This window comes from Leuresthes tenuis, unplaced genomic scaffold (genome assembly GCF_036924035.1).
Source record: "Leuresthes tenuis unplaced genomic scaffold, fLeuTen1.0.hap1 SCAF_22, whole genome shotgun sequence".
In the NCBI taxonomy this organism is placed as follows: Eukaryota; Metazoa; Chordata; class Actinopteri; order Atheriniformes; family Atherinopsidae; genus Leuresthes; species Leuresthes tenuis.
The window spans coordinates 11,351,582-11,378,444 of record NW_027325376.1 but is presented as its reverse complement, the minus strand read 5'-3'; the positions used below and the strand labels follow the sequence as shown (position 1 = coordinate 11,378,444).

The window sequence follows — 26,863 nt, the reverse complement described above, 5'->3', positions numbered from 1 at the left end:
AACCCACCTCTTAAATTCTAGTCAAGTTAAGGGAGAATATCTTTTTCCCGCATCATGTTGGTTCAAAAAGGCTTTAAAGTCAGATGTTTGAATAAAAAAAAACTTTGAAGTAGGAAAAACCTCAAAACAAAATAAGGTTCACATCTGACCACTCACATGCTTTTCTGGACAGCTGTTTGACCGAGGAAAAAATCCTTTGATTATTCAAGATTATTATCTTTTTATTTAATATTTGACCTGCTATAAAATGATAAGAAATTGGTAACAAGTCCTCAACCTTAATCATTTGCCCCTATCATCGGGTACATTTTCAGTTTTTGAAGTGTGTTTAAAGTTGCTTCTACTTTCAAAAAGGTGTGCGTCTGGAGGTTTGAAGATTGGTGGACTAGATCAGGAACAGACTAGATTTTGTGCTTTATTTGCCTCGGACGTCGGAGCACTGAGCTGGAAGTTGGAAAACCAGTAGGATTTGCCCACTGACAATGTACATATAAAACTTATGACAACCTATTATGCAATTTTATGCATAAACAAATGACGTTTGTCTGTGTGCTCACTGATAGAGAGACTAATTCAATGAGACACAAACTGACATGTTGGATTTTGAGATGGAGTCTTGTGAGTGGAACAATGGAACACATAAAAAGACCACTATTGCACCTTTTTTGGACACTTTGTTATATATCATATTTTAGGACTTTTAGACTTTTGGAATTTTTTCAGTCAGAGTTAATTTAGGTACCAAAAGTACTTGGTTAAGTTTAGGCATGCAGTGAAACTTCATGTTAGGTAAATGAAACCAAAGTACTGCTCAGAGTTAAGAAAAGTTCATGGTTGGATTAGACTTTGCCCAACCCTTAAGTATGAATGATTTAACAGAGGTGACAGGGGATTTTTCATTTTTAAGATCAAGGACGTGTTTATGTTACAGTAAATCTTACGCAGAACAGTGTGTTGTTCAGTCTAGAAGGAAGAACATAGAAGTTTGAAGTATTGCATTAGCAAAGGTTATTGGAACTGGCAAAATTAAAAATTTATATTGTATATTAAATTATAGATAGAGATGGAGACGCTTGATGGCTTTCTTGTAGTTAACATTTATCTTCCATGTGTGATCAGGTGTCCATTTAACAAAGGGTAGTAGCCCTTAGGTTGAAACAAATCATCATGTCCCTTTCTGAAGTAAGACTTCTGTCTATATTCTATACTGTGTTTCTTACAGCCATGCATTACCTGATTATTATTACATTACCGCCTCTCACTGATAACACTGTCTGCAGTGCACTTCAGGTTTTGCTGTCTAGATGTGATTACTGTCTATTTTTTTAATTGATACTGTTCGTCAGAGTTGGAAATGTAGTCTATTTAATGTAACATCATCCCATGCAAGGTGTTTACTTGTTAACCTGTGTGTGCTTTCATTTTCATTCGTCCACCTTGTGTGTTTGTCCACATTGTGATAATTAATGTACAGAAGGTTCTGTTTTAAAAGGGTTGTTTACAGTAAAGTGGTCACCCTCTCACACAGATTTTATGTGGGCGATTGAATGATTGTGTGTGTGTGTTAGGGCCAGCTGGATGGGTCTGATATTAGGTTACCGAAGGCATTACAGAAGGCATGGAGTAGTTTTTGCTCTCTGACTGTTTCAGATCAATTAAGAGGGTGGACTGACGAGGAAAGTGAAGGGAGGGGGTGATGAAAGAAATGGAGTGGATGAGGAAAGAGGAAATGACTGAACATTAAGTTGACAGGTGGAGAAGGGACAGTGAGAGAAGGAGAGATGGTGAGATAAAGAATGAAAAAATGGCAGAGGATATTGCAGGGGAGAGGATGTAATGAAAGGAGGAACAATGCAATAACCACAATCACTGCTGTGTCTCTGAAGAAAGGGTTGATTCCTGAAGGAATACAATGATACTCCGGCATATACATTCTCTGATTGAATTACCACAAATCTCATCTTTGTGGCTGTTCACTCTTAAATATGCTCTTGTACTGCTACTGAAGCTGCACAAAGCTAATTAAACAACAGCAATCAAATACTGGACGTTGGGGAAATTGCTTTAGAAATGCTTTTAGAATAAGAAAAAAATTAATTTGGCTCAACAGAGGTTACTGCCATGTTGAATCACATCAGCTGAAAAGAATTACGTTCGGCTTAAATGTGGGATTTTTTTTTTTCATTCATCACATCACCTTGTTTGTGAGGAGCAGCAGCAGCATGCAGAGAGCTGCTAATCAGATGTTGAGGAAGTCTCCATCTGGGAGAGCCATCTCCCATATTTGTTTACTAGCTGTCTGCTATATTTGTGTTTACGCTTCACTCAGCAAATATTGCGTTTAGAATTTTTAATATTTGGTAGCTCAAAGACAGTTTTGACTTTTAAGGAGAAGACGGGATATGCTTAGCTTAGCTTATAGTTGTTATTTTCAACCAAATACTTACAGCGTTGCAGTAACTAATGTGTTACATTTGTCCATACTTGCTTTATCCTATTCAGGGTTGCACCATGTTAGAAAGGGTAGAACGTCCAAACACAAAGGCCCCAATCGGGATTCGAACTTGGACCCTTCGTGATGTTATTTGGATTAACCTTGGTTAATCAACATATAGCAACAGTTGGCAACAAATTCATCATCAATTCATCATTCAGTTGTTTCATCGTTAGTTTGTGTCATGCAATGTTTCCTGAGGTGAGGACAAAGCCTTTAGAATTAGTGGTGCAGTGGACAGGTATTACTACACAGGGGCTTTAGGTGGATGCATGCTTTACAAATCAAGCAGCTCAGTGGTATTGGTATTAGTAATGTCATGGTAAAAACACCTAAATTGTGGGATGGTAACAATTCTTATTGCCTGTTGTTTGGTATAAGGAAGTGTTCAGGTGACATGATGTAAACCTGAAAACATGAATTTAGTGATATTTACTCCTAACTGTGTGGGTTTTTTCCCCAACCCTAACCATATTTTTTACGTGAAGCTAATCATGGGTACGTGGAGTTGTATTAGAACTGTTGACTCGTAGCAAGAAGATCCCCGGTTGAAAAATCAGCTGGATCTCTGTGGAGTCTAAATGTTCTCCCTGTACCTGCACAGTACTCTGGGTTACTCCCATAGCCCAAAAAAACGTCAGTGTTAGATTAATTGGTGATTAGAAATGAACCACAGGAGTGACTGGTGACCTGTAACGCCCCAAATATAGTCTTATTGTAGTAATGTAGTATTATTTACGCCTAACCATAACCAAGTGTCAGCAAAATATAAAAGAGAATACTAACTGTGGGGCAATATTGGATTGGATGGGGACAGTCTACAGTGTAATGCCATGTTCTACACCATCCTCCCTCCTATTAAGCATTTTTGAACAGGTTATGGTTATCCAATATAACATCTGAGATGGATTCAAATAGAATATAGACATATAACAATGGAAAACATGAACGTGTAATGTTTTTGATGCCTTAACAGTGTTTAATTTTTGAGCATGCATTTGTGACAGTTTATCTTAATGCTGAATGGCTTATGATTTTTTCAGGCATTTTACAATTTTGTAGTCCAGAAAGTGTAGGATTTTTTTGGATCCTTTGGTGTACAACTGCCCCGTTTTTAACAGCGGACCATAGTAGCTGTGTATTATGTAATAAGGTGTGAGACTGCTTCAAGTCTCTTTAGACAGGTCTGCATGATTGCAGCACAGATTGGAATGCAGACTTCCACACATTCATGCAATAAACTCCACACCTTGGGTACTTGTAAAAAGAATGATAGGAAACAACACAAACAGAAAAAAAGACAGCAGCATAAGCAAACAACACAGCAGACAAAAGTGCAGAGGCTACAGTAACAATCAGAAATATCTGTTTTGCGATGGATCAATGTAACATGGACCATGAAAGAACTATTTTAAAGCTAATGCGTGATAAAGCTTTGCCCAGCAACAATGATCCATCATAAAACAATGACAAAACAGATGAAAGTATTTCTGTCCACTCAATTCTTCTTAATTACTCACCTGGCTTGCATTTTGCTGTCAAAATGGATACAAATCTGACAAAGGCGGCAGCTTTAGCTAAGGTTAATTAGCTGAAATGAGGTCGGTGAGAAACCTGAGAGTAGCTTAGTGTGATGAAGAATAATTCAGAAACAGTCTAAAGAGAATTCTTTACCTCTTCACAACATAAACTTGAACAACTGATCAAATAGAGTGTATTTGTTACTCTTTCTTTACATTTTCAATGCATGGTTGTCTGTACTTTACATCAGCAATTATTAAAGAGCCTATATTCTACTTATTTATAGCCCCCTAATTCTATAGTGGGGGTCTGATATAACAGGCTTACATGCTTTAATGTGTAGAAACATTGTACATTGCTGTACATGACTACAGCACCTCTTACCACCTTCTGTCTGAAACACTTTGTTTTATCTGTGTGCAGACAACTGCTGACGTTTTTATTCTATTTTTTGGGTATGCTAAATGCCACTCTACAAGCATCATGCAGTTGTTTTACATTGTTCAGTCCCTTAGAGTGGACTGGAAAAAGCAATGCGACACACTAAAAGAAGGTGGAAAAACTCAAGAGACAAACATGACCTCTTTCACTAAAACAATAGGCTATGTAGTGAGCAGTTTAAAAGCGCATTATACAAGAATGGACTTTATCAAAAGGCTATGATAAATAAAGAAATGCTGATTTATTTTAAACCAATGGATAATTATTTAATCAAAGCAACAATTAACAGATTAACCAATTATAAAAGAAAAAAAGTGTACTCGCAGGCTTCATACTAATGGAAATCCACTTGGTGATAGTAATTAAGCTGATTATATATCGAGGAAAAAAAGTAAATAAAGATTACAGATACAAAGCTCGGCCTGAACACCCAGCTGGTCTTGGCTCATTATGCAGGATGGTAGAAATGTGTATTATTAGTAACATTGGATTATCTAAAGATGGGTTTAGTACACCACTTACTCTTTTGACACAACATGATGTTCTCTCACAGCTTTCATCACAGAAAGAAATAGGATTTTTTCTCACTATTCATCCACTGAATTAAAACTTTCCTAAATCCACTGGTATTAATATGTAATGCTGTTTTTGAGAAAAAGTTTGACTGTCACTTTCTCTGTTATTCCGTAATGAGGTTCACTTCAGTCACTTCAATTTTTCAGAGAGTAGATTTCTTAATATAGGTGCTTGAAGAATAGCTGAGGCAGTGGTTAGAGTTATGCCTTTTTATATGGCTCTTGGAATTTCTTCGTCAAGTTTAGACGAGATAGCTAATCTCAACTTCCATTAACACTGAACTGAAAAGTGAAATCTATTCTGGCTCTGCATGATTCCCATATAATATGAAATCCAGTCAGTGTGTATTAGATTAGATGAAAATTCTAGATCCAGATAGGAAATTAGATTGAATGAATTGTTCCTTGGCATAGGACCAATATGTCCACCAAATGTTATGAAAGTCTGTTTGTAGTCTGGTGACAGCTCCTGCAGACTCCTTGCAGACTGATAGGCAAACTGAGAGGAATAAAACATCACATTTTCAACAGTGGGCACAAAGTGATCAAAACTGTGTTCATATTTCCCATTTCTTTACCAGTAACAGGCTGTACTTGTAACTCTATTTACATGTTATATGTTAATACACTGCTGGACTCATTACCTATTCTTGGTACAATCACCAAGTGATTCTTCTGAGTATTTCCTGCTCTAATTTAAAGCAGCAGGATGCTTTGTCCTGTTCTTTCTGGGCAGTTAAATTGCTGTTTACACCTCAATCTTTTTGAAAATCTAAAGATGGGAGATTTATGATAGCACATCATGGCTTCCTTCTCATTGTTCTTTGTAATCATGCTGTTTTTGAGCAAGATAATGATGTGGACGTTACTTGTATTATGAAGAGGATTAAATGATTTAAAGATAGACTCGAAGTGCGTCACATAAACCCCTTAAGGTGATATTTATACTGCCCTGACTTTTACACTGCATGGCGCCTCACTGTTAATAGCTGCTGTAGCTTCCTTTGACTATTTATAACTGTGTCTTCCTCTTATTATCTCCCTCTTTCCCCCTTTCCCTTTCCATCCTCTCTGCGTCACTCAATCTGTGCATTGAATGTGTGCTCACTTACAGAGGTGCAGAGGCGGTTTGGATGGTAGCTGGAAAAGAAGCTGTCCTCCTTTCTTTCTGTCTCTCTGTGTCACACACTCAGCCCCAAACAGAATAACTGTTATTTAAAGACTTGAGCTGTAGTTGCTCATTCAGGGAAAAAAAAAGCCTTGGAGAGATAGATGGGTGGAGTAGAGAAAGGAAAAGATGGAGAGAAAGAAGAGAGGGACCAAGGGAGGTACCTAGTGATAGAAAATGAGGGAGGAGTAGGAGGAGAATGGGGATGATGTCATCCTTTAACCCTATACCACTCCCTACTTGCTCCTGTTTCTTCCTCAGATTCGTCCTCCCCTCCTTTCCTCCTCTCTGTATTGCTCTCCAGCAGGACTATATTTAGATTTGTGCAGCTGTGTGTGTTGCGTCTTTATGTTTTGATGCTGTTGCAGTGTGTTAGCGCTGTTCTGTCTTATATGCTGCTTCTCCTTTTACCAAATCCCCCTCTCACTACTCTTGTTCTCCCCTTTTTTTCTGTCACATGCCGTCTTTTTACCCGTGGTTTGTGGTCTTCTCGGTTACTTATGCCTTTACCTTGTCTGTTTATAAAAAAACTCTTATATTGAGAAGACTTGGCCTCAAATATCTGTGTAGCAGAGTTTAGTTTATTTCAATTTATCAATCAGCTTGAATCACAATACTGTGAACATGGTCAAAGTATTTATTGGAAACCATATGTAAGTAATGTTGGTTGCAGAATTACAATAAATTTGAAGATATCATTCACATTAGAACCTGTAGGACAATAACAAATTCAATTTTCATCATACAGAAAATAACTGTAGAAGAGTAAACTAAGCAGACTGTGAACCTACTAACAATTTATTATTTAATGCAAATGCATTAAAGTTTATGGACCTGGTAGATTTCCACATTGCTCAAATAAAGTTTGGGGCTGGAATTGAAATGCTTCAGGACCGGTCCCAGAAGTGACTTAAAATCAGGTGAAACAAACATGACCTTTTTGGAATATGAAACTTGACTTAGAAAAAGTGTATGTGTATCAGGAGTTAAGATGAAGAATTGTTTCACTGAAGAAATGTAAAACTCTTCACAGATATAAAGCATCACTTAGGAAAAATGATTAATAAACATAAGAGTGAGTTTTTTGTCATATAATCTATTTTAATTGATAAAGACAAAAGTGATTTAGAAAACAATTTTGGATTATTTCTGTGCTGGTCTGGAAAATTCTCTATTTGTGCAGTCATTTAAAGAGTTGTACCAGGAGGAAAAGTGTTATTAAAGCCTCAGCATTCTCATTTTGGCCCCCAAATGAAGAGTAATTGGTTTTCTGAAGTGCAGTTTTGTGCAGGTGACTCTTTATTTTAACAATCTTGACAAGACAAAATGAAAAGACTTAGAAAAAAGCAGGTAACTGCATATTTTTGAGTTCATGGTCAAAGCTGAGCTCAGCAGTTATTAAGATAACAACAAAAGCACCAGTTTGAAATGTTAGAAAACAAATAGTTCTGTCTTAAATGACTATATTTGAATTTTAAACTATACTTGCTGTAGTTAAGATTATCCTTCATACTCTAATTGCAGCGCTGCCATATTAAAACCTGCATTGAAGGGATCAGAGTGGGCTGACCTGAAATTCACTCACTATTTTCCCATTTTGTACTGGGAATTCTTCTTCTAAATGTAAACATTGTCCAACATACAGTATGTAGCCTGCTAATGGAGAATACGTTACAATCAGCAGCTAAAACAGCAGTTTCAATAAACTTAGCAGCTCATTCTGTTTGCCTCAGGAGGTGTAGCAGCTCTCATCTCCTCACACTTTTCCTCTCATTTTTCTTGTCCTTCGCTCTTTCCTACATTTGCTCTCACATGACCCACAAGTCTATTTATTCCCTTCATCCTCCCTCTCTTTCTTTAGCCTCTGTTCACACTGTCTGACTACAACAGACATGCACAGTTTTCTTTTCCTTCATCTTTTCACCTCACTGGTGTTCTTTTTTTTCTTTTCTCAGTCCCAGCACGGCACTTTTCGTACAATTACTCTCCATTAAAAGTGGATTAGATTTCACCTTCACAGTCAGTCTGCAGAGGGAGAACAGGAAAGAGGGAAGGAGAAGACAGTTAGAAAGGTGCTTAGGAGAAATCAGAAATGAAGGATTGTAAAAGTTTGTACTGTTGACCTCTCAAACCAGCTCAAGAAAACAAGAAAACAGAGAATGTAGAGAAGGTCCCTCATTTGGTTTTATACTTTGTCAAACATAGTTAGGAAAATGTGTGAACTTTGCTGATGCACTTGTGTCAAGTCACACAGAAAAGGCTGCAATCCAAGAACAAATTGGCCACACAGTACATCTTGGTGGCTCATTGGCTGTCAACAAAAGATGTAAACCAAACAAACAAGAAACCTTGTGTTTACGGTAGGTGAGAAGGTTATAGAGAAGTCACAGAGAAGGTTTATGCAGAGCACGTTGTAAAGGTTAATCAGGTATGGACAAAAAAACAAGACGTGGCGACGTCTTGATATAAAAACAACCTCGATCTTAAACTGGATTTAACCCCTAAGTGTCAGGAAATATAACTGATGAATATAAATGTAGCCTCCAAAGCTCTCAAAAGAGCATGTTTCATGTCAGCTCAAGCAAAGGACCGTTCTGTTCTTGTAACTCTGCGCCAAAGAGAGCAGATGGTCAAAGTGTGCCCACAAGAGATGAGGGGGTCTGGGACTGAAAGAGCTCCAGTCAGCCTCCCTTACACATGGGGGTTAAGAAGGGTTAAATTTAATCCACTCCTGTTGTGTTTGGGCGTGTGTGTGTGTGTGTGTGTGTGTGTGTGGATATGAATCTGGGATCATCTCCTTTCCAACTGCACAGTTAGTCTAGACAGCTTCCCAGTCACTGGTGAGCTGTATTGCCTTCCAGATAATCTGTTGAATACATTATTAGTTAAGCCAGGAAAGTCTGAGAACATACAATAAAATCCCATCCTATATAACATTTAATCAATATGTGTACTGATGTTGTGCTTTCAGTACCTAAACCTACTATCATGCTTGCTGTTTTGGTCATTGCACAAGTGAATAGTGATATCAACACAGTACCTTAACGGTTTATACCAGCCCTTCAGACATGCTGGACTCAGCAGATTTCTTCCTAAACAGTAGACATGGTTACTAAGAAAATCACAACAAGAATAGCTATAAAATAAGTTATATAGGAAGAACAGTATGCATACACAAATTAAACTAAGCAGTGTCAACATCTGAAGTGGTTTTTGATGATTTTGAAACATTTACAGCAGTTATATCTTCTTGGGTTTGATTTGGGTTTTGATCATACAGACAGACACCTGTAGCGACAGATCATCTCACAAAGTCTTCCCCTCAGCTTTTCCTGTTTTTCTAACATGTCACTGTCAAAGCAAGAGGGAAGTTACAACACTGGGAGGTGCACGACCAGCGGAAAACGACCAGCTGCTCCTCAGGTCAAGCAAAGAGGAAACTAACTGGAAACTGCATCTGGGGCCTTATAATTGTTAGTTAATAATGAATGTATTTTAACGTTATGTAATTTTCATTTTTTTGGGCGTTTCCGTCAGCTGCTCTGTTTTCTTCTACGCAGTAAGGGTTTATTCATGGTAGCACATACATATATGTCTGCATCAGTCTGACGCAATGCAGAGCGAAGGATTTCAGGTATTCAACTAACACAAATGGGCTTGGGGTAAGTCCTATAAAATGGATCATTGTTGATTGGTTGAAAGCTAGGTTAAAGCAGAAGGGCGACGATCCCAGACAATTGCATTGCAAAGAAAACGAAGGGGCAAAAGTTACTGAGAACAAGGACATGAAAGGGAAAAGCACAGGTAATAGCTGCACTGGATAATCTTATTTTAGTTCAATTTCCCCATCAAGCAAATCTTCGTTCACTTTGTCCTCTGTCTTATTTGTTCTTTAGCCAAAAATGACACATTAAACTGAATATGCTTACATGCCTTTGTATGCGTACATTGGTGCTGTCAGCATATTACACAGTTGCGGTGTCTACCTCAGTGTTGATGACTGGGGGTTTTGTTGGTCCACATTTCGGTGTTGTAGCGACTTGCATTGCTGCTGTGTGATGCCTCTGTGATGCTCAGTCTCAGCTCTGAGCGGGTTGGTCCTTTTGTTGTTGCTCCCTTGCAGCCTGGATTACACTCGAGATGGGTCTTTAGAGAAGAGGCCATTTATTGCGTTGGCCTCTGTGTCTCTGGTGTGTCTGTTTATAGTTGCCAGAGCTGTGACTCTTCCTCTGGCAGTCTCAAGGGCCTTAGTTATTGACATTTTGTTGTACTTTTTATCCATTCTATTTCTCTAACGTCTTTCTTCACCTGTATAAGTCGACTATCCCCTCCAGGCTCCCTTGATCCTGCTTTTCAGTCTTCTTATTCATGAAACATACTCTCTCCTCTCCCATTCCCAAGTTTTTCCAAAATTTCTGCTGCAGTGGCTTACTGGTTGCTGGTTTCCATCATAGTGATGATGGGGTTAGTGAGTAAAGCTGTATTAGTACCTAAATATTATAGTAAATATAGTAAATAGTAAATATTTCTAAATTCGTCTCTAAAAAAGTCTTGCCATGTCAGGTCACAAATATTCCTGAGCGATTTGGGCAAAAAATTACTGGAAATATATGCTCAACATACAACTTTGAACAGAGGATGGATTTTTTGTTATTTATTTCTCCAATAAAGACATTTGGTATTCTTCAGTCCAAATCTCACAAACATCTCACTTATACAGGAATGAAATATATGAATGTCTCACTGCTATGCTATCTTTAGCTGTTTAGTCATCAATCATCTGGTTACTCAGAAAAAGAACAAAACAGCTCTATCTGGCTGCTGTCAAATCCTATAACTCTCGGTTTTGCTGTGTGCTTTGTTTTTGTCTTTTGCATGATGCTAAAGATGCTCTCACAAGCCCCCCTCCCCCCCTTTCAATGTGACAAACAGGTCTGAGGATGAGTGTGACAGATGTTTGGACTGAGACTACAGCACAGCACAGGAAGATGTGTTTTGGTGCATGAATGCTAGTCCCTGTCTGTGTGGATGTGTACAAATGTGTTTGGAGAGTAATAGTCTCTCTGTCTTTCCCTCATTACCCTTGAGAGAAGATATAGCGTGTACAATATGTGTCCTCCAGCTCCTTTTATTACACTCCCACTTTATCAAACGATTCCCTTCCCTTTTTTTGTCCTTTAACGTCCATCTCTAACAGTTCTCTTTTGCCCTCTGTCTTCTCTTCTACCTCTCAATCATTCAGACGCCCCGGTGGCAGAGTTACACGACCTCTTCTGTAAGAAGCTGCAGCAGTGCTGTGTGCTGTTTGATTTCCTGGACTGCGTGGCTGACCTGAAAGGGAAGGAGATTAAACGTGCAGCCCTCAATGAGCTGGTGGAGAGCGTTGCCACTAGCAGAGGAGTCCTCATAGAGCCTCTCTACCCAGAGGCTATAAAGATGGTAAGAGGGGAGGAGGAGCAGGGAGGTCAGGGGTTAAGCATGATAGAGCAGTGGAATGGATTCCAGCCTTAAAAAAGTTCCAAAAATACATCCAATGGCTCTGATTTTTGCTTGTTTCTTGTTCCATACTATATACTTTAACCGTATTAGAAAAAGTTAAAATCACAACAAAAAGACCAGAGCCTCTGATGTAGGATCACAAGTATTTATTTTTTCTTCATTTTAAGGGATCAAAAGGAAAAAAATTGATCTAGGTACAACAACCCCCCCAGAAATTCTTACAATTCAGAAGCCAAAGAAGGGGTGGATAAAGATAAACAATGGCCATGATAAATGAGAAAATGGGTCAAAAGCTGGATGGAGAACAAACAGAAACCTGAAATACATGCAGCACAACAACAAGTCCAACCCATGGCAATACAACAGATGAGGAAAGAGGGGGGAAAAAGAACAGTGAATACCCAGCAGATGAGCTTTGGTGGACTCAGGATATAAACAAAGGAGATGTGAAGAGTAAAGAAGATATAGATGTATTGATAAGAGGAGGCATATAGAGGAGAATAGAAGGTAAAGGGCGTGAAGAAGCAGTAGGCTACATGCTTAGTGATAAAGAGAGGGACAAAAAAGAGAGATAAAGTGGAAGTGGAGCAGAGTGTGGACAGCAGAGATCCCAGAGGACATAGAGAGGAGCAGAGAGGAGGGATATTAAGAGATGGGAAGGAAAGCCTGCAGCGGATATAGCTTAGGTTATAGAGTTACCATATAAAGAGGTGTGAAACTGCTGATAGGACAGAAGATGGAATGGGGGGAAAGTGGACGAATGGTTTAATGTGTGGCTACAAGATTAAAAAAGCTTAGATTTGATAATAGAAAAGGCTAATATGTGCAAAAGTTAGAGCTATGAGTAGCACCACAGCATTTGATCTGGTACACAGATGACTGACTATAAATAGTCAAACCTGAAGAATCTGTTTCCCAAATGCAGAAATAGGTCCCTAACATAAGAACAGGGCCAAAAGACTGCAGTTATGCTGCCTTTTCTTCAATGTTTTATAACCACTGATGCCATCGTGGTAACATGTAGATGTTAAGGAGGTATAACATCAGTGTCAGATATATTTTTACATATAATGATAAAAGGTTACAGAGTTGACAGTAGGAGGCTTTGAAAAATGTGGCAGTAGAAAGACGGTGGGTCAGCTGATGTTCAGGGTGTGGAAGTAAAATAGATTCAGTGCATATTAACTGCACCGATTTGAATTTTTAGAGAAGCATTACTTTAAACTACTACAGACAAACAAAATCGGTGAATGATTTGGGCCCTTTTTAAATTCAAGCAAGATTTACTCAGTGCCTCAGAATGAGCAATTAAAGTGGCCAGTGGAGATGCATTTGCTGAATAAATTATGACTTAGCAAGCAGCCGTTGCATCACTTATCAGTTGTTCTTAGGACCCAGTCTGTGAACAGCATCAGATATGGCCATCAGCAGCTGAAGCTGCTTGGAAACTAGAAGCAACAATGCAACAGCCTCTTCTCTTGACAGGGAATTCGAAATAAGCCATGCCACCCACCTAACACAACTGTTTTGTCTGATTGATTGGTTTTCAGCCAATTAGGGACTATTTATACCTTTCTATTTGAAATATATTATTTTAGTCACTTGCATCCATCTCGAGAGCTAAACTGTGCAGTGACACATATCTTAAATTAATGGTGAAACAGATGATTAGTGAAATCACTGTGAATGATCTGATCATGTTGAATTGTTGGCTACAAAAAATACAAAAATGGCACAAATATCATAAATGTTTGTTTTAAAATTGTCATGACTATGACCAAACACTATTTTTTTTTGACGGTCATGAGAAAGACTTTCAATTGTCCTAACATCAACTTTTAAATTTTAGACTCAATAATAATTCTTTTAATAGGAAGAAAACCTTTGAGATACTCATTTACATGGTGACTACTGGACATATATGTATTTACTAAACATTCATTAGGGCATACTGTACTGTGCAAAAGTCTTGATTTACCCCTCATTTCTTTATAATTTGCTTCCAAAGAGCCAGAGTTTCTTCTGGTCTCTTAAAGTGTTATTGAACAATAGTTCTCCAGGCTTTCTGAAGGTCTTACATAGTTTTCCTTTGAACATTTGCTGCTTTTTTGCTCATTTTCAGCCAAGTACTTGTACCTGACCATTTTCAGAGTTTGTTAACACTGACCTGTGAATCCTTTAAGCATAAAAAGGCACCTAATTTAGGGGATGAACCAGTGTTGTGTCTACACAGAACAGGCAACTTAGGCACTTTGTTACTAGCAGAGTGTCGCAAAGACATGCATTTTGTTTTTATTTGCTTTTCTTTTCTTTTCTTTTTATATAATAAGATAGCATTATTCTCACCAGCAAGATGATTTCCAAAGAGCTATTAGCTAAAACTTGGCATATCTCAGCATGGTGTGCAGTGTGTCCTTGTGGAGAGCAAAAGAAGAAGTGGCAGACCGAGAAAATGATCTACAGCAGATGAACTGTAACAGTGAAAGGTATTTCCTTAGAAGATCCAGTAAAGACCTGAAACAGGATCTGAGAGATGCATCTCACCCTTCAGTTGATCCAACTCCTGTTCGCTAAAGCCTCATTATAAAAGATCTCCATGGTAGGGTGGCTGTCAAGAAGCCATGGAGCAAAGACTGAAGTATGCAAAACGACACGAGAACTGGAATGAAACTCAAAAGAAGAGCTTTGAAATGTCCTTCAAGAAGCCTGGAGAACTATTCCTGAAGCCTATTTAAATAAACTACAGGGAAGCTTGTCTAAGAGGGTTCAGGCTGTGTTGAAGAATAAAGGAGTTCATACCATATATTGACTTTCATGCCCATCAAAATTGTACAAACTCAGTTTTTGCCTTATATACTGTATCTACACTCATGTTTGCACATGCATCACTGACACTATTCCTGTTTTCTTGGCAGTGTTTAAAGGAATGTAGGGTGAATCATGACACTTTGCTGTAATTAGATACTGCCTCACTTTTATCATTAAAGATTCAATTAGAAAAAATATTCATTCTCATTCTCTGAGCTAGAAAATCTATCTTTCCACTTTTATTCTTTTATATTGTTGTTGGACATTTCTAATGAGCAGTGTTTGTATATCTCACTCATGGATTTCTTTTTTCTCTCTTTCTGGCTGGTCTGATTAATGTGATGAATAGAAATTCCAAAATAATCTTTGTGTAATTGTTTGACTATGAAGTCTTCATGTATTTTGGAATATTTATACAAGTCAGTATGTTAACTGGTAATGTCTAATTTATTTAATCATACATTTTTAGTGGTCTTGCAATAAAAAGAATATAGTTATCAGCTGGTGAGGTTATTCCCCTTCACTGTCTTCCCTTCATTGATTCACAGACACAGTTTTGAAAACACAATGCAGTGTTTCTGTTTTTCTGATGAAGTTCTTTCCAGAATACACAACAGATAAGGTTTAATTTAGCCATTTATTACTCACTAATCTCTTTTTCTGCTTTTCCACCCAAATCTTCATTTATCTCATTCCTGTGCACCCCTCCACCTATCTTTGTTTCCACCTTCTATCTTCTTTCTTTCTGTTTACATTTTTCCAGATCTCGGTAAATATCTTCCGCACGCTTCCTCCCAGCGAGAATCCAGAGTTTGACCCGGAGGAAGATGAGCCAACACTGGAAGCTTCCTGGCCACATCTGCAGGTACAAACAGACAAAATAATACATATACAGACACGTGCAGTGTTTTGTTTGTGGTATTATTCGTACAACTTAGATAATTTCACATAATCCAGCTGAGGCAAATGTAGAATCAAGACAGTTCATCATTTTTCATAGGAAACGTCTGGTGTTATAAAGTCATTTTTCCTACCATGATGATATAAAGAATGAACAGTCTGTGAACATGGCTGTGCAGTGAGCAGGTAACACACAAACGAGTCATGAAACCGTTTAGAGCAGTCATCATGATGCCTAAAGCAGCTTTAAAACAGTTGTTTGACATTTTTCTCTCCTATTCTTGTGCCAGCCTTCAGTTTTTATATGAGCAGCCTTTGTGTTAAACTAAGCTCCCTCCACTGGGTTTTCATCAAACTTTCTGTAATTAATGAATATAAATAATTCCCAAAAGTGTCAAACTCTTCTTTAATAACACAAACACTCATTTGTGGTTGTTTGTGCTATTCTCAGCTGGTGTACGAGTTCTTTCTGCGTTTCCTGGAGAGCCCTGACTTCCAGCCCTCCATGGCCAAACGCTACATCGACCAAAAGTTTGTCCTGCAGGTATTCCTCCTTCTTTCAGTCCAAAGCTGTGAAATCCTTCTAAAACCCTGATGCGTGGAAGATTTTACAGAAATAAGGCTCTTCTCTGAAATGTTGCACAACTTTGTTGCACCGATACATTCTTCAAATATACCCAAACTGCGAGAGTACAAATGTCTTAAAGACTTCTTAGTTATTGTTGTATTTTAAGTTTCAATAGAATGCTAATAGTTCATTTGTTGATTGTGCTTTCTGTGGTTCAGATCGTACAATAGATTAGTGTAGAGAGAGCTGTTGAGTAATAAGAGCGAGAAGGTCAGAGTATCAATACTGTCCTCACCGGGGCACAACTACATATTTGTGTGTTTGTAGCTGCTGGAGCTGTTTGACAGCGAGGACCCCAGGGAGAGGGAGTACCTGAAGACCATCCTGCACCGTGTCTATGGAAAACTACTGGGCCTTCGAGCCTACATCCGCAAACAGATCAACAACATCTTCCTCAGGTACAGACTTCAATAAACCAAACCAATGCACAGGATTTACGGGAGCTATTTATAGCATTCAGACATCAATAAAGCGAACATTATCTAACAAACCAAGGCCATCAGCAGGATGAGAAACAGCCTTTATGGTCCCTGTATCCTGTTTTCTAGATTTGTGCTTCACTGATATAACGTATCATTATGTTACTCTTCAAAATGATAGAAATCTATCTTTTTAGAGTGCTTGTCAAGTAAGGGGTATTTGGTTCAACATCATTTGAGATTCAAAGGGAGCTGAACCGCTTCTAAATGATGATCTAAAAAAAAAAACTGCAGACCAATGATTTGGTGGGAAATTGTCACAGGACCTAATAAACGTCACCATCTTTTTAAAGGAAAAATAAAATTCTATCTATAAAAGAATTAAAGCTCGCAAATCCATGCCTCGACAAGTCCAGAAAGTACAAACTATTTCAATTTGCTTATAAATGCCCGTCCTGCATCGAGGCTATGTGATCTATAGTGGATAATGAAGTCCTGCTTACCCATCCTTTCTGTGTTGTACTATGAACTGTAAAAAATGTCAGAACTGGCCACATAATGCACAGTATCTCCATTCTTTATCTATACTGAGAGCCAAGTCATTGTATGGAGACACAAGACCCACAAATGCTTAGCCAAAGAACCCTTTCTAATAGAAATTCACTGACTTTTTATTTTCCCTTCATCAAGTGTGGCTGGACTGGTATCTTTTGATAGTGATAGCAGAGGTGAATTTCAGACATGGTGCACTAAGATACCGATCTGTTCTTTGTGGAACTCATGTTTGCCATTTACTTTTATGTAAGTATGGGGCAATTTTACAAGAACATAGCAGGAAGATTCTCCACTGACTCCATACTTACTCCATAAGTGGTAATAATGTTAAACCTGAAGTCCTTTTCATTGTGTGTTTGTTCTTTCTGACATTTAGGTTCATTTACGAAACTGAGCACTTTAACGGAGTGGCGGAGCTGCTGGAAATCCTTGGCAGGTTTGTATTCACAGACACACTTTTTTGGCTCATCTGTAGCAAATTTGGTACTGATTCATTGAGGTCTGAAGCAAGTATTAGGAACAAAAACTTATGGAACAAACATATGGATACAAGAACACACATGTTCCTATCACTGAGACGGGCGATAACGTAAATTATATATAATGTAAATTAAACAACTATGGTTACAAAGCACAACCACAATTGCAACGGTTCAATACATAAAACATTTTTATTCATCGTCTGTCTTATCAGGTTAACACAACTGCTTTGAGAAACGAGTGTCAGGGAAGCAAGGATATGAGAAAAGGGAAAGGAGAGAGAAACAAGGGAAGGGGTTAAAGAGAGAACAAAATGAGAGTTTGTGTAATTTCTTCTTTGTCTCCGAGGTAAAATATGAACAACACAGAGATGAAGCGGGAGCAAAGAGGGAACTGATAAACAAACATTTTATTGTGTATCCTCACACACAAATCAATTGGAGGGAAAGCGGAGATGACAGTGATTAAGAGAAAGGAAAAAGAATACAAACACGGAGATGTTATCACATTTGTTTTCCTCAGTTGTGCTGAATACAAAACGCAAAAACATTTAGGGGATGAAGCTGTGGGATGAAAGTATCAGCCTCATTTCCCTCTTAAGTGTGGGGCTAGCGGTTAGCTTAACTTATCATAAGAAAAGGGGAACAAGCAGCCCAGTTCTGACTGTAGTGGAAAAACAGACACCTCTGAAGCTGTGTCGGTCTATTCTGCAAACGATGCTTACCTGCAATCCACTCATACTGCATATTTATAGAGATTACACAAGTTCTTCTTTCTCAGAAGAATTTGACCTTGAAATACTTTAATCTAAGCATTTTTTTGTATCTTTCTTTATTTAGTACTATTAAGGCAGAACAACATAATGTAAACTGTTTTATATCCACAGTTCATATTTGATATGCCACCTTTCTAAAGACTCATGAAAAGAGGGCTGGATATTAATAGACCTAGATAGACAAATTTTTTGCCTTTTCGTTATTATTATAGTGCCAAATCACAACAAATGTCGTCTCCAGGCATTGTAAAGATACATTTCCATTCAAGCCAATTCACATTGTAGTAAATGAAAATGAAAAGAATCCTGTACTAAACACAAGGTGTGAAAATGTGAAGTATCCAGTATCTCCAGTGTCTCCACTTCAAATAAACCCATTCCCGGCTTACGTCTGCTTAGAAAGCGCTTTATTGAAACAAAAACTGTTTTTAGCAGTTATCTAGGTTCTGTTGGCCAGAATAACTTAGAGTTGTGTACCTTTTTCAAACCTTTGGTATTGAGCTGTTGAATTGAGCTATTAAAATGGGTAACATGAGACATAGAGTATGTTAGTGAGGTGCATGACACAATGTGCCACCAAACAGCTTCATCGTTTAAATACTGTGTTGGTCCAACTACAAGTGATCTTTTAAAATGCATGTAAACCAGTACGGTGATCTCCGACAGAGTAAGGAGGAAGTGGCAAAATGTTTTGTATGTTTTCCCACACGGTTAACAGCGTTGTGGTGTTGGACATAGTTCAGTTAATAACTCCCATCGGGCTGTAATCGTAACTTCATGTGTGCATGTAGCCGTGCTTATTGACTCTGTAAGCCTGTGGATCTCCACTGGAGAGATGTTCACTGCTCTGCTGAAGCATATTTGATGTTTTGATGACTGTTTAAATCATTCGTGCAAATTCTGCCATATGTGTTTGATTGGATTGAGATCTGGTGACAGTGACTACTGTAACTAACTCAATGACCTGTGTCACCTAGGTGAGAAATATGAAACCAAACATATTTGCGTTGGAGTCAGTATCTAATAATTGATCTCAGGGCCATTTTGTAATTTTTGTGACAAGAAATGTTTGTATGAATGCTGGTAAAGTTCTTAAGGTTAAACAAAATTATAACAGGTTTTTTCCCCATCAGCTGAAATGACTCATTCAGTTGAATTCAGCTTATTTATATTACACCAGTTCACAACACGTGTAATTTCAAGGCTCTTTAAACAGAGACTGAATAGAGAAACAGATTCATGAGTGAAATTTTAATTTTCGCCCACAACAACCATTTCACCTCTTAATGACCAATAAGTGAAGTCAAACATGGGTGATGGCTTCTGAGGTTTGAAAGGTTACAGTGGAGAGGAGGGAGGAAGAGGAGGGAGAGTCCAAGGTGAGAGAAGGATAAATGTAGAAATACACGGAGAGGGGGATGAGTGAGTCAGAGGTGGAGGAAGCAAGAAGAGCGGGAGAGGAGAGAGAGGTTTGTATTCATGTTGCTGGTAACAGAGGTATTTATAGCTCCTCCCACACATGGAGAGGGGGAGGAAGAGTGGGGTGACAGAGGATGTTGAACAACAGAGACAGAGAGAGAGACAGAGAGGTATTCAGAAAAAGGTTGACAGAGAGGCAGAAAACAGATTAGAGGAACAGCAGGAGGGAGATGTTTCTGAAGGAATGATCTATGGAGCAGACGTTCGAAATGAAGGCAGACCGAGACAAACTGACAAACGGCTCAGAGGCTGATAAGCAAGTGTCACACTTCCCAAGTTTAGTTCCCCCCCTTTGGCTGCTCATTCTTTACTCTCTGTAGAGGCTGAGTCCGTCAGTCCAGACAAGAACAGAGCAGGCGCTGCTTTTTGTCCAGTCACTTGAAAGTGAACGCAGTCCAGGAGCAGACTGGAACACATGTATGAACGCACAGGCGCACACAAAACAACACTTTTGTCAAGTCACGTTTTGAGTTTTGTTTTTGTCATGTCTTGTTTTCAGGTTTTAGGTTTATTTTTACTCAATAGTTTTTTGCTATGTTTTCCCTTGCCACATTAGGTTCACTCAAGTCACCTGTCTTTGTTTCACAGCTGCACTCCATCACCAATCACCTCCCCACAGTATTTTAGTTTCCAGATTCCCTCAGTTCTTTGTCAGATCCTTTCCACCGTTCCCTACCGTTCATGTCGTCAGGTTGGTCTGTACGCATTCTTGCTCATAGTCATTGTTTCATTGTTCAAGTCGGGTTTTGTTTGGTTAGTTTTCAGGTTTGAACTTAAGTTTTTGTAATCCGGCTCAGCCGCGCTTTTTGTTTTGTGTGATAATAAATCAAGTTTTCTTTATAAATATCTACATCCGGGTCCTCCCTCTGCACCATCCCTGACAATTTTCATGTAAATAAATATTGAATTTACTGTCTGTTTTCAGTTTAGTTTATAGACCAGATTCACCAAAGAGAAGGTATTATTAGCCACATGTTAATGCTACAACAGAGGATGTGAAATTGACATTGGTTTGTTTAGACATCATAATTTATTCCTACTTGATCTGAGTCCACCTTTAGTGTGCACAGACCCTGACTTCTAACTCCAGGGTTGAGTTTCTATGCGCACACTGCCTTTTACAATCATTTCAATCTATTTCTACTCCTTACAACCTAATCTTAAACATATCTGTCCACCGCAAGTAAAAAAAAGAGTTTGAAGAATATAGCATTTTCATCCTCAATATAGTTACTCATGAAAAGCACTGGTTATAAATGTACCACTGACTGTCTTACAGTATACAGTAAGTAACAGAATTTGTTTACATTAATAAATTGGCCAAAAGGGGATTTGATTTTGCAGTGGATCAGATGCATTATCGGCTTGTTAATTAGCAGATCTGGCACTCAACAGCGCAATTCAATTTCTTCCTTTAGGGTCCCTCTTTTCTCCCCTTTTACTTTCTTCATATCTGTTCTTCCCCATCATATTTGACCAGTTTAGCTAAACACAACAACGGCTAACCAGGCAACAACAGCAGTAGGCAGAGGTAAAGGGAGACAAATCTTTAAAAAAATCTCATCATGCAACACACCATGATGTGCCTTCACATTCTCCAAAGAGCTGTTAGAGATTGCAGAATGGTGGTACATAGAGCCTCTGGAGCCTTAGAACATAATGGATGTTTCACAGTTTTGCGAATTGTCTGATCTGGATCTTGTTTGATATACCAATTGGTGAATTGATGATCAAAAGGTGTTTTAAAGACAAATTCAGCACATTCAGTGAAAATGCTTCCAGATCTCAAATTTGAGAATTTGCTTCATTTCTCTATTGTGAATCATTGGTAATTGAAAATGCAATTTAAAAATGTTTTATTTGACCAGGCAAGTTATTGATAAAGCCTGCCAAAGTGGAGAAACGTGGTTAAGGGGTACAGAGATGTCTAAAGTTAAAAGACTGAAACAAACATTCAGAAACATTTAAAAACCCGCTACTTGCATAGTTGGTGGTAGTAAGCAATACAAAACATACAATATTAATATGCATAGAGCATTTTGAATTATCAGCAACCTCAAAACTGTTGTGTGTGTGGGTGAGAATCCCAATAATAATGTTCTTGAAAGCAGACCGAGAGCTAAATGGACAGTTTTGTTAAACACAGTATTTTGGGAAGACATTTAATTGACCATAATTTCCTCTGTTCCAGCATCATAAATGGCTTTGCCCTGCCTCTGAAAGCTGAACACAAGCAGTTCCTGGTTCGGGTCCTCATCCCGCTGCACACAGCAAAGTCCCTCTCCATCTTCCATGCACAGGTCAGTGATAAACCGTTCATACCAAGATTATATGCCTTTGTTTATGTATTAGGCTGCTTTAAAGAATAACACTGTCACCAGTTTAACTTTTCTCTTTGGATAACCTTTGGCATGGAAAAGTGTTTTTGACCCCCATGTAGGATCTAACCCGTATGTTCGTTACGTGTGTATTCATGAGTTTTGAAGGCCAACACTAGCCTTATCAAGGTGGAATTTAACTTTTTCAAGCAAAAGCACCCAACGAGTGTTCTCTTCCAGGATGCAAAAGACACTGACAATACATTTGTGTCTTATCAAACTGAAACAAAAACCCAGAGAATGCCCCTTGCAGTTCATCTGCAGACTTCTTCACTGGACCATCTGTCCGGTGTTTCATTCTAGCAGTAATCTAACCATCTGCAACACCAAAATCTCTGGGGGAAAAAAAGTCTGATTGGCATCTGAATTTTTATGCAGCAATTATCAGCATCAAGAAATATTTGACTTAAATCTATCAAGGGATGTGGATAAAAGCCAGGAAGAAGAAAGACAGCTTTTAAGTTGATAGTTTGAATGTCTTTGGTAATGTTGGTGGTAATGATGGTTTTTCTACAATGTGTCGGACATGCCACTAGAAGGCAGAGTTGAGTCACAGATCGTGCTGCAGAGAGCTCTCAACTCTGAGTTACACTCGGTGTGTGAGTGCCTTTAGTTTCTTTGCTGTGTGTGTTTATATGAGCATGTGTGTTAGGGTTATCATAATATTTGATGACACAGATGGCAGGCACTTTATTGTGTGTATATGTCTGTGTGTGTTTGTGTATTTCACTTGTGCCACACATTATTTGTGTGTGCAGGGTACAGTTTGTTCTTCACAAACTGGCGGTGTGGTTATATGTGTGTGTGTGTTTTTGTATATTCTGGGTCTCAGCATCTCTTTGCCCTACATTTCTCCCCATCCCTCTCCCCGTGGTTCACACACATGCATTATTCACGCAATCAAACTAACAATTCGGTTTGACGGGTTCGTAGGAGAGACAGGGGCAGGGGTGACCCAGTTCTGGGCGTAACTGTCAAAACATGGCATCATAAGTTTCTGAAATACATTTAAATAATGCTTCCTGTGGGCTGTGAAAGGCTTCATATTGTATAATTATTATTTATTGCTTATCAATTTTCATGACAACTTGTTTGAGCTGTAGCATAGCCCCAACTTTGAGTGAGTTTAAGTCATTAAAATCATAGATTATTATTATAATAAGAATCAAGTTAATTAACTTATAAAGTCTAATTAAAAAAATGTAATCAATATTTTGAGGAGAAATACCAATTAGTATAGCTTTGGTATTTGTTTACTTACTAGAGCTATGGTTGTGTTTTAGTTATTTTCCTGCTAAATAAAGCACCCATGACATTATTGTTAGCACTGAATTTTTACATCTTTAGGGTTTCCAGAAAACTCTCAGGTTATGGAGCATTTTTAAAACTGAAGTCTTAGGTGTAAAATCCTGCTGCACGAGAAAATTCTTTACACTGGTTTCCTGTTGGTATTTGTGCTGATTTTAAATGTTCTTTCCACAGTACTCTCAGTTTATGAGCCGGGAAGGCCACTGAGATTCTCCAACTCTTTTAACTGTTCCACAAAGCAGAACAAAAATATCTGGGAAGCTGCTTTTAGTTTTTATGCTTTAAAATTCTTGAATCACCTCCTCTCGAGAGGAGCTGAAAATTATGATATCTTGATTCAGTTTGGATTTTCTGTCTGTTATTATCATTTTCAAACTTATTCTGTTATTTGTCTCTTTTTATCAATGTTTGATTTACTGTATTTTATATTCTAACTGTTGTCATGCTGTTATTTCAAACATGATGCTATTCCAATGCATTATTTTGGTCTCTGGATGATATGTCATATAATCTTCTTACTGTTGACTTTACCCATTCTTAATCTTTACTTTTTATGAAATGGTGCACATTAGTCCTAAAATTCCTTTTGTCAGTCATTTGTAAAACCCCTTGTTTGAAAGGTGCTATATAGATGCATTTGGACTGATTGAATTGCACATTAGTGCAGTTTCTTTGCCTCGTGATGATGGAGTAACTTAACAGAAAGCCTCTGACATTTACACAAACAACACAGAATGTTCAAGAGCTGCAAATGAATGAGCAAGTGTTGAAATAACATTAGTTGATAAGTTTAGCAGTTGTCACTTACTAGGTTTGGCTGTCAGTGTTAAACTAGAGAGCCAAAGTTATTCTCTTCCTCTCGTGACTGATTTCAACTTAAATCACTGTATAATTTGACCTCTCACCTTGATGAATAGATATTGGTAAATTCCTCACCTTAACAGCCAAAAAAAGACTAGTGTTCATAATCCTTAGCCAAACGATGGCCTCCTGCGCCCACAAATCCTAACTTGACAACAGAATCCCACATGTTAACCTGAGGGATTTCTCTAATGCCTCTCTAAGGCTTTTAATAGTTTGACCTCTCCGTACCTTTTTTTAATCTGTCTCTCTTTCCTGCTTTTCTTTATATTGAAGCTTAACATCTCAGCTTTCAACTGTACCTTTTTTTGCCTCCGCTCCCTCCTTCACTGTGCTTCTGAGACAATGCTGTGCTTCAGTGGAGGGACAGTGAAGATAAGGGCGAGGCAAAAGGATAACACAACCATGAAATGAAAGAATGAAAAGGGATAGATGGACAGAAAAGCTGTAGCATAGATGGAACCTCTTCACGATGTGAAAGTCCGTCTGAGAGGGGAGACAGTGGAGCTAAAGGTCAAAAATGAGGCAGCGAAAGAAATAAAGGAAAAACTGATTGCTGGTCAAAAAGATTCATTACAATGATTATAAACTAGTGTACTTTAAATAGAATAACCTTTGATGTAACTGAGACATGAGAGAAAAGACAGAGACAAGAGGTCTAAACTATCTCACATTGCCCTTAAGGGACTTCATGTCCGTGACATCACTCCTTCCGAAGTAAACACACACACACACAGTCTCCGTCGCCACGGTGCCCACTCGCCACGGCAACCGGCATGGGTGGAGGGGGCAACCGCAAAACACACTCATACAGACGTACTCACATACTCTGAATAATAGGAAATGATTGCTGCTAATATGAGAGGAGACAAGAGCCGATGTGGCTGCACACACACACACACACACCGTTGGAAAACTTGTCTTTCCGATCTTTAGCAGTGTAATCCTGAGGGATGACTGCTAAGAGCTCCCTTGTTTCTTTGACAGCTTGAGGGAGTGTTTGTGAGTGTTTCTGTGCGCGTGTGTGTAACCCTTTGTTCTGTGTCGTTACAGCTGGCCTACTGTGTGGTGCAGTTTATGGAGAAAGATGCCACAGTGACTGAATATGTAAGACTGCTTTCTCATTACTCAGTTGTATTTACTGAGTTTACTGTTTTAAAAAGTCTTTAAATGTGCCCTATGTTCAACTGACTGTTTGTAAAGTGAGAGTCATCACTTGTAGTGATGAACTCACAGACAATTCACCAAATCTCCTATATGAAGCATTTTAGCAACTTTCTTTCTTTTCTCGTTGTTTTGGCTTTTGTTCGTTGTTTGTCTTTGTTTCAAAACTTATTAATACAATATCATATGTAATGACAATTCTGTTAATTTTGGCCACTTTGAGTCAGTTTCTTTACTTTTCTAATATTATGAAAGCTGAGTATGAATATGAAACAACGCAGATGTAACAGATGGATGGTAGCAACCTACACTGCTGAGATCATAGCTACGGCATTTATTTTAGTTAATGTGTGTTGGTATTTGCTCTGCAGATCATCAGAGGGCTGCTTAAGTACTGGCCAAAAACCTGCACGCAGAAAGAGGTGAGGTGAAAGGCAGCTGGTGTTTCTCTGCTGCTTTTTCTTTCTTTCTGTTGTTTAATTTGGCTTCTTCCTTATATTGCCTGTATTACAAACTATGCATACTGGTGTGTGGATGTATTTAGGTGATGTTCCTGGGGGAGATCGAGGAGATTCTGGACGTGATAGAGCCATCTCAGTTCATCCGGATTCAGGAGCCGCTCTTTAAACAGATAGCGGCCTGTATCTCCAGCCCTCACTTCCAGGTGATAAGAGAGAACCAAAGTGGGAAAACATACCCATACCCACACAAATCAGTCAATTCCAGATTAGAACACTGTTTTAAGTCAAACTGTGTTTAAATCAAATCAAATAAAACACTTATGCTGTTCTGCTTTGATCAGTAGAAGTCAGCTCTTCTGTGTGTGTGTCTCAGGTCGCAGAGCGGGCTCTTTACTTCTGGAACAATGAGTACATCCTCAGTCTGATAGAGGAGAACTGTCAAGTCATCCTGCCGCTGGTATTTGCCACCCTCTACAGAGTTTCCAAGGAGCACTGGAACCAGTCAGTAACAAATAAGAACTAAACTAACTTTATTTATTGCTTTTGACTTTAACCTTAATCTAGTTGTAATCTTTAAAGCTTTGTTACTGGTTTGATGGCAAATACATAAATATAACCAACTTATGGGTGCTGGTCACAATGCCTCAACAACACTGTCCCTCTGAGCCTGAGGAGCAGGGTGGGTATGGAGAGCAGTCCTACAAACACTATGTTGTTTGTGCTTTCCTGGCAGATACTAACCATGCAACATTTTGAGGCAATGTTAGTCAAATCTGGCATAAAATACATATTTGGTTGTTGCATGACTGTGTCAGGGGCCGTCTGCCTTAAGAATTAGTCTTTTCTGGCCTTGAACACTGTTCGAAAGGTTCAAAACACATTTTTTTTAGTTTTGTTAAAAAATTCTGATCTGATGAAATGACCCAAACTTAGAGATCAGTCTTAGAGA

The 26,863-nt window shown here is 38.5% G+C and overlaps 1 protein-coding gene across 1 annotated transcript in view; it reads left to right on the top strand.

Annotated features, from left to right (window-relative positions):
* The window catches only part of ppp2r5b (protein phosphatase 2, regulatory subunit B', beta), a 46,063-nt gene that overhangs the window by 9,475 nt on the left and 9,725 nt on the right, over nucleotides 1–26,863 (top strand). The window contains exons 2-11 of the mRNA XM_072376566.1: nucleotides 11,442–11,638; nucleotides 15,270–15,371; nucleotides 15,858–15,950; nucleotides 16,302–16,432; nucleotides 17,385–17,444; nucleotides 21,934–22,042; nucleotides 25,343–25,396; nucleotides 25,825–25,875; nucleotides 25,998–26,117; nucleotides 26,288–26,415. Coding sequence (XP_072232667.1) covers nucleotides 11,442–11,638; nucleotides 15,270–15,371; nucleotides 15,858–15,950; nucleotides 16,302–16,432; nucleotides 17,385–17,444; nucleotides 21,934–22,042; nucleotides 25,343–25,396; nucleotides 25,825–25,875; nucleotides 25,998–26,117; nucleotides 26,288–26,415 — 1,045 coding nt within the window. The remainder of the gene's footprint in view (nucleotides 1–11,441; nucleotides 11,639–15,269; nucleotides 15,372–15,857; nucleotides 15,951–16,301; nucleotides 16,433–17,384; nucleotides 17,445–21,933; nucleotides 22,043–25,342; nucleotides 25,397–25,824; nucleotides 25,876–25,997; nucleotides 26,118–26,287; nucleotides 26,416–26,863) is intronic.